Source organism: Mastomys coucha, unplaced genomic scaffold, assembly GCF_008632895.1.
Source record: "Mastomys coucha isolate ucsf_1 unplaced genomic scaffold, UCSF_Mcou_1 pScaffold9, whole genome shotgun sequence".
In the NCBI taxonomy this organism is placed as follows: Eukaryota; Metazoa; Chordata; class Mammalia; order Rodentia; family Muridae; genus Mastomys; species Mastomys coucha.
This window is the reverse complement of record NW_022196915.1, coordinates 37,276,279-37,284,380: the sequence shown is the minus strand read 5'-3', so window position 1 is coordinate 37,284,380 and position 8,102 is coordinate 37,276,279. Positions and strand designations below refer to the sequence as shown.

The following is an 8,102-nucleotide window of genomic DNA, read 5'->3' as shown; positions in this document are numbered from 1 at the left end:
TTTTTTGGTTTTTCGAGGCAGGGTTTTTCTGTGTAGCCCTGGCTGTTCTGGTACTCACTCTGTAGACCAGGCTGGACTCGAACTCAGAAATCTGCCTGCCTCTGCCTAGTGCTGGGATTAAAGGCGTGCGCCACCACCGCCCAGCCAATGTATCTGCTTTTAATTATGTGCACACCAAATAGTGACACAGATTGCTTTATTACACATGCATCCAAAACCAGTTCAGGCCCAAATCAGTCCCATTACCCTCATACCCAGACAGAAGAGAATATGATTGGATGGAACCTGTCTATGTTTGATGGATGTTAGCAGGAAGAGAAATGTATTCCACTGCTCAAAGAGAGAAGCATGTGCAGCCCTGTGCAGATGGGGGACTTGGGCTGCCGACAGATTGATGTGTGGTTTGGAGAGGGGAGCATGCTTACTACATACAGGCCAGGGTCTCCGGCTGCCAGGAGAATTACTGCAAGACAATGGTGTGCATACTTCCAGCTAGTGCAGTCCCAGACTGCTAAACTACGGTCCTTTGCTGCCTGCTTCATTTCCCATGCCCTGTCCACGATGACTGTCCTCTGACACTATGATCTGGGACAGGAAGAACACATTGTATCTGTGAGCCGGGACGGGACCTTGAAAGTGTGGGACCGTCAGGGTGTGGAGCTGACCAGCATCCCTGCCCATTCCGGACCCATCAGCCAGTGTGCAGCTGCTCTGGAGCCCCGTCCAGGTATCAAACTGCCTGCCTTTCCCCTTTACCCCTTTTATTCCCTCCTCTTCTGTTTCCTGTTCCTCTAGTACTTGCTTGCTGGGCCAGCTCTCTATTTTAGGCCTTTGCCACTGGGCCTAGCCATTCCTTCTGAGTTGGTTTCCCTGTCTTTTCAGCTGGACAGCCTGGATCAGAGCTTCTGGTGGTGACTGTTGGGCTGGATGGGGCCACAAAGTTGTGGCATCCCCTGTTGGTGAGTTCTCTGTAAGAACTGGAGTGGGGAAGCCATAGAGAAAGTGTGCAGGACAACCTCTGCCACCCTCTTCTTCCTAGGTGTGCCAAATAGGTGCCCTCCAGGGGCACAGTGGCCCAGTCACAGCCGCTGCTGCTTCAGAGGCCTCAGGCTTCCTGCTCACCTCAGATGAAAGCTCAGTACATCTCTGGCAGATACCAAAGGAAGCAGGTGAGTAAGGGAGGGGATAGCATAAAAGATGGTGGGTGGAACAAGGACTGCCAGGGTAACCTTATAGTTCTTTATCCCATCCACCCATCCAGTGGTCCAGATGCTCCCTCTCCTGCCTCTCTTTTTGTCTCACGATGTAGACTTAGCTGGCCTAGAACTTGCTCTGTAGACCAGGCTCACCTTAGACTCAGAGAGATGCACCTGCCTCTGTATACCTAGTGCTAGGATTAAAGGCATGCACCACTATTAAGAGCTCAGTGCAGAGCTCTTAATGTATCCTTTCCTTTCTTCTTCAGATGATGCATACAAACCTAGGAGTTCTGTGGCCATCGCGGCTGTGGCATGGGCACCAGATGGTTCTATGGTGGTATCTGGAAATGAAGCTGGGGAGCTAACACTGTGGCAGCAAGCCAAGGCTGTGGCTACAGCACAGGTGTCTTGGTCTATATGAATTCTGTCCACCTGTGTGTTTAATGGAACCGCCGTGGCTTGGAGTTTTGCCTGCACGTCTGGGAGGGGAAAGGTTTAGGCTTGTCCCTCAAAAGTACTGAACTGAACGTGCTTTCATTCACAGGCTCCAGGCCGCATCAGTGACCTGATCTGGTACTCGGCAAATTCATTCTTTGTTCTCAGTGCTAATGAAAATGTCAGTGAGTGGCAAGTGGAACTGAGGAAAGGGTCACCGTCCACCAATCCCAGGTGAATTGAGGCAGCTGCTGATGGGAGTGGCAAGCTATGTGTACCTAGGATTTTGTTACGATCTGTCTGTGCCTGCTTTGCGGTGAGGCTGGGATAGGATATCGGTTGTTTTCAAATTGCATTTATTGATCTCTGTGTGTATATGTGACAAGGAATTGGAGCAGCAAAGTCATTTTGCTTTATACTACTTTATTTGTGATAGCACCCCCATGGTGCTATCTGTAGCATTGAGCAGTCTGAGGGAGGTTAGTCAAAGTAGTGCCTTTATAGTCTTCACCTATGAATTTAGAGGTCAGAGAACAATCTGGATCACCTACCAGCATGTGATTCTGGGGATCACAGTCAGGTGATCAGGCTTGTTGGCAAGTGCCTTTACCCACTAAGCCCTCTCACCTGCCTTGGTCTTGTCAGTTTAAATGAATAATAATTTTTTTTCTCACATTTATAAGTATACTGTAGCTCTCTTCAGACAGCACCAGAAGAGGGCATCAGATCCCACGACAGATGGTTGTGAGCCACCATGTGCTTGCTCGGAGTTGAACTTAGAATCTCTGGAAGAGCAGTCAGTGATCTTAACCTCTAAGCTATCTTTCCAGCCCCATGAATGATTCTTAAATGCCTAGTGGTGACAAGTTCTGGACCAGACACTGTGGTGCCAATGAATTGTTTTTATTTATTTGTTTTGTTTTTGTTTTTCAAGACAGAGTTTCTGTGTACTCCTAGACATCCTGGAAATTGCTCTATAGATCAGGCTGGAATCAAACTCAGAGTTCCACCTGCTTCTGCCTCCTGAATGCTGGGCATTTAAAGGCATGTGCCAGCCACCACCTGGCTTTATTGATCAAGCCAGCTCAGTCAGTCAACAGGGTCTTGAGGGAGGGAGTGAGGATTAAAGAAAGAAAATTAGACAACATTATAATATGACTCCAGCCAGTGCTGAAGCTGGGGTGGGTTTATTTTTTTCCAGTCTGCTTTTATATCATTCTAGGTACATACAAAGAATAGGGTCAGTTCTTAGATCAAAGACAAAGTCATTAAGGCAATAAACAAAGTCCGTAGTCACTGTGTCTAGGGGCTTATCAGGATGACCAAGATAAAGGGAATACCCTACATTCCTTGGTTGAATTTACCTTGAGCCTACTTCCTTGTCCTAGCCCAATGTCAAATTCCTGCTAAACTCCCAGAAGGTAGCACCAGAGCTCTCCACACTTTATTATTTGAGGGTGATAGTGGGATCAAGCAGTACCCCATGCAGGCCAAACACATACTCCAGCATTGGTCAATGCCCTGCTCCATGATCTAAGTTCTAGAGCAGGAACATGATGGTAGGAAAGAGGATAGAGTGGTGGAGAAGGTGAAGGTAGGGAGACCTCATACAGCTCTGTTCTGCCTTGCAGAACGACATGATATGGGTCCTGGCCTGGGCACTAGACAGGAAAAGGAAAGATGCAAAAGTGAGCATGTGCTGAAGGTGTTGTGGGGTATCCACCAGAGGAGACTAATTGAACATGGCTCTAAGCCAGTAGAATGTCTTTATTAGCTGGTCAGAGACTACACTAGGTACTCAGGATCCCGGTGTAGCCCGGAGCCTCTCTCAGGGTGAGCTTGTAAGCACAAAAAAAACATACTCTGGGTTGACATACTTCAGTTAACAAGAACAGCTAGCCAGAAGCAGAACTACAGAAGCCAAAAAGCAAAGTTAGTGCACGTAGATGCTTTCCCAGAGCTGTGGACTTGGATGGATTAAGTCCTTGTTTTCGTTTTGGCTGGTGGTCTGGTTTACATGCTGAGTATCCTGGCCTAAATGGCACTGCCATTATGGAGTCAGCTGTGTTGAGGTCTGGAGGCCTACTAAGATCTGAGGTCCTGTTACAGAAGGAAGGATCCACAGAACTTATTGATGGAAGCAAAAGACAGCAATGTTAGAGAACCTCCTTTTGAGCAAGTAAGGGAGAATGATGGTGGAATTTGATATAAGAGAGACAAGTGTTTGGGAATATAGCTCAGTGCTAGAGTGCTTGTTTTTGTTGTTGTTGTTGTTGGTTTTTGTTTGTTTGTTTGTTTGTTTGGTTCTTCAAGACAGGGTTTCTCTGTGTATCCCTGGCTGTCCTGAAACTCACTCTATAGACCAGGCTGGCCTCAAACTCAGAAATCCGCCTGCCTCTGCCCCCCAAGTGCTGGGATCAAAGGCGTGCGCCACCACTGCCCAGCTTTAGAGTACTTGTCTTTAATCCTGCCAGAGGCTCTGGGTCTGATGCCCACAAATGGTTAGGAGCAGGATATCTGGGGCAGGTCAGTCATTGTGTATTATACTTCACTCATGAGAAGAGTACGGAAAAGTACATTCATGAGAAGGACTTGAAAGTCTGAAAGGTTAGCTTAAGGAGTATCCTTCTCTGTTTTGTGTGTCTTCTGCCCTACAGTCTTCATCTGAAGAGAGTTCTGCAGGAGGACTTGGGAGTCTTGACAGGTCTGGGTCTGGGCCCTGATGGCCAGTCTCTTATCTTGATGAAAGAGGATGTGGAATTACTGCAGATGAAGCCTGGGTCTACTCCATCTTCAATCTGGTAAGATCTAAAATGCTTTTTCCTCTTGTGCTGAAAAGAAGAAAAGTGGCTTAGTAGTTACCCAGAGACTGAGTCAGACTCAGGGGTAAAGACTGGGGTCTTGAGGAGAGGCGGTCCTGGGCTCATCTCTTGCTTTCTTATAAACAGCAGGAGGTATGGAGTACATTCTTCAATATTGTGTACCAGCAAGGAGTATGGCATGTTTTACCTGCAGCAGGGGGACTCTGGATTACTTTCTGTATTGGTGAGTCCTGTTTGGATGTGTTAAAACAAACATCTGTGTAGAACCAATGTGTTTAAACATTGGAATCCATCACTTAGGGTAAGGGGAGGGAAAGAAAGGCAGGTGGCTCCAATGCTCTCATCTCCCTTGCCCTAGAACAACTCTCTTTTAAATCTTTGCATGCTAAGTTTCCATGTAAAATTTCATTGTGCAAAACTGAGTTGTATAATTTTTGAAAGTCAGAAACCTAAGAGGTCTTTCTCTCCTTTATTCTTCTTCTCTCTCTCTCTCTTGTTCTCTCTCTCTCTTGCTCTCTCTCTTCCTCCCTCCCTCCCTCCCTCTTTTCCTTCCTTCCTTCCTTCCTTCCTTCCTTCCTTCCTTCCTTCCTTCCTTCCTTCCTTCCTTCCTTCCTTCCAGTTGTTTTGAGACAAGAGCTCATTATATAGCTATGACTGACCTGGAGCTCACTGACATCTGCTTGCCTCTGCTTCCTGAGTGCTAGGAGATGTATGACACTGTGCTTGGTTCTTTTATATCTTTAATTTTTTTCACGTGTGTGTGTGTGTGTGTGTGTGTGTGTGTGTGTGTGTGTGTGTTTGGGGACACTTGTATGTTTGTAGAAGTTAAAAGACAACTTGGTGAGGTTGGTTCTCTTCTTCTACTGTGTGGGTTCTAGAGATTAAACTCAGTTGTGAGGCTTACTGGCAATTGCTCCTACCTGCTGAGCCATCTCTCCTCTCCAGGCTTTCTGTGCAGCCCTGATTGTCCTGTCTGGATGGAGTATAGCAGGCAGGCTGGCCTAGAACTCAGAGATACACCTCCCTAGTTCTGGGATTAAAGGCTTGTGCCACTATGCCAGGCTTGTCTCCTAGTTTTCTTAATTGTGATTTTTTTTTTTTTTTTTTTTTTTTTTTTTTTTTTTTTTTTTTTTTTTGCCTCTGTAAGTGTTAGCGTTTTGAGGTCAAGGGCTACATCGTGTCTCTGTCATGGTGCATGGTGCCATCATGTCTCTGTCACGGTACATGGTGCAGTCACCTCTTAGATGCTTTACACTTAACTGATAAGGGTTCTGTCAGAATCTGTCAGATTTCATTCCCAAGATTCCTGAGGTCTCTTGTTTCTGGAAAGTTTAAGAAGTCCTAATCTGATACCTACAAAAGTTACTATAAAGTCTGTCTAGGAAGCAGTGATTCTGTTCCTAAATATGTACTTAAGTGAAAGAAGTGTACACAGTCCCCAAATGCCAGGCACAGGCATGTCTATGTCAGCCTAATTCAACATAGCCAAACCTGGACATGGAACTTTCAGCATATAACTGCATGACAGAAAAAGCAGGACAGGACACTGAGTGTTGACAAATGGAAAAATACAGACATGTCATTCTGCAAAGGAAGCCAGACACAAACATGTCCACACTACAGAGATTTCACTCAAGTGGAGTTTGTAATAAATGGAGTACATCATGACACTAAAATCTGCTGCCAGCTTTGGGGTCTCTCCTATCAACTGGGACCGGGCATAAGAACAACTTCAAGAAATGTTTCATATCTCCACCTAGGGGGACTGCATGGGTGGATTCTTGCATGCATCCATTTGATGCATATATTTTATTTGTAGGTGTGGTAGGTTTTTGTTTTTTGTCTTTTGTTTGTTTGGTTTTTTGTATATCCTGACTATCTTAGAGCTTTGATAGTGGAGTTGTGTCATGAACTAAACAAAGTTTCCTATCCACCTATCCCTTCACAGGAGCAAAAGGAGTCAGGAGAGTTTGAAGAGATCCTGGACTTCAATCTGAACTTAAATAATCCTAATGGGTCCCCAGTATCAATCACTCAGGCCAAACCCGAGTCTGGTTAGTGGGAGTAGAAGGACCAGAGTGGTTTTTCTAGGGTGGCTTAGGGAAGGCTGGTGGGTCCTAATGGCCTAAGCCCTGGCTAACTCTGCTCTTAAAATGGCAGAGTCATCACTTTTGTGTGCTACTTCTGATGGGATGCTGTGGAACCTATCTGAGTGTACCCCAGAAGGAGAATGGATCGTAGATAACATCTGGCAGAAAAAAGCAAAACAACCTAAAACTCAGACTCTACGGACAGATTCTCCGGACTCAGAGATGGATTTCTCCACGGATAGCTGGACAGAACCCACACATTTAAAGGCACGGCAATGTAAAAAGGTAAGCTTGGAGGGAGGGGGTTCTAAATCTGACGCAGCAGCCTTTGCTGCTTCTGGAGTTGAAAGGTCTTTCTGAGAACTCATGTTGCTCCCCTCTTCTCCAAGATTCACTTGGGCTCCGTCACAGCCCTCCATGTGCTTCCTGGATTGCTGGTGACTGCTTCGAAGGATAGAGATGTTAAGCTGTGGGAGAGACCCAGTATGCAGCTGGTAAGTGTGGGTCTCTGTGTGTACACCTGCACGCAAGCTGAGAAAGGACTAGTGCAAGAAAACACTAAGGAGTAGGCTAAGGAGTGGCAAAGAGATGAAAGTTGTTTTCTTCAATTGCTCTTGGCATGGCCTGTTTCTAAGGTATTGATTCAAGAAAAAGATAATAAGGAGACCTCAGGTTTATAGCTTCACTTCCCGTTTCTGTTCCTGTTTCAGCTGGGCTTGTTCCGATGTGAAGGGCCAGTGAGCTGCCTGCAACCTTGGATGGAGCCCAGCTCTCCCCTGCAGCTTGCTGTGGGAGACACACAAGGAAACTTGTATTTTTTATCTTGGGAATGAAGATGCAATACTCAGGACAAAGATGATGTCACCAGATGCTGCTAGCCTGAAGACACTAGTGTCTATATTCTTAATAAGATTATAAAAATAAAGTGTTGAAGATCTAAAGTATACGCCTGGTTGTGTTCTCTAGTGGATTTAGATCAACGGGGAAGGATATGGGTATTCCTTTCTAATTTAACATTTATTCCTAGAAGAACTATAAGAAAACGAGCCACATCTTTAATAGGTAGGTTCTATTCCTGTATCCCCTCTGGCCTAAGTTCTAAGGTCCATTCTTGTCAGAAAGAAGGAAGACTATTGGTGACCAGTACTTAGTTTGAAGAGACCTGAGGGACCCTTGTTTGGTCATGAAAGGAGGCAAGAAAGAGCAAGTTGTAGTCAGTAGACCTGTGAGCATTTAGGAAGAAATGGATAGATCTAGGACAGTGCTGGGTCCCTTTCATAGACGCAGCCCCGTCCCCAGAACTAACTGGCAGGAAAGAGAAGCCGAGGCACTAAAGGCAGAATGAGTCTTTTGACTTTACATTTGACTTGCAAACATTCATTAATAGACTAATTGACATTCTTGGAAGAAATCACAAACCCATTTCTCCCTCAAATTGAAGTTCATGGAGCTGGAGAGATGGCTCTGCCGTTAAGAGCACTGGCCACTCTTACAGAGGTCTGGGTTTTGATTCTTAGTGCCTACATGGTGGCTTACAACTTGCTGTAACTCCAGTT

General features: G+C 45.7%; 1 protein-coding gene across 1 annotated transcript in view; it reads left to right on the top strand.

Moving 5' to 3' along the window:
- Tep1 (telomerase associated protein 1) overlaps positions 1-7,490 on the top strand; it is a 49,184-nt gene extending 41,694 nt beyond the window's left edge. The window contains exons 45-55 of the mRNA XM_031361895.1: positions 595-727; positions 883-959; positions 1,040-1,169; positions 1,466-1,602; positions 1,744-1,868; positions 4,292-4,435; positions 4,583-4,679; positions 6,405-6,510; positions 6,617-6,831; positions 6,936-7,040; positions 7,257-7,490. Coding sequence (XP_031217755.1) covers positions 595-727; positions 883-959; positions 1,040-1,169; positions 1,466-1,602; positions 1,744-1,868; positions 4,292-4,435; positions 4,583-4,679; positions 6,405-6,510; positions 6,617-6,831; positions 6,936-7,040; positions 7,257-7,379 — 1,392 coding nt within the window. The 3' untranslated portion in view covers positions 7,380-7,490. The remainder of the gene's footprint in view (positions 1-594; positions 728-882; positions 960-1,039; positions 1,170-1,465; positions 1,603-1,743; positions 1,869-4,291; positions 4,436-4,582; positions 4,680-6,404; positions 6,511-6,616; positions 6,832-6,935; positions 7,041-7,256) is intronic.
- The last annotated feature ends 612 nt before the right edge of the window (positions 7,491-8,102 follow it).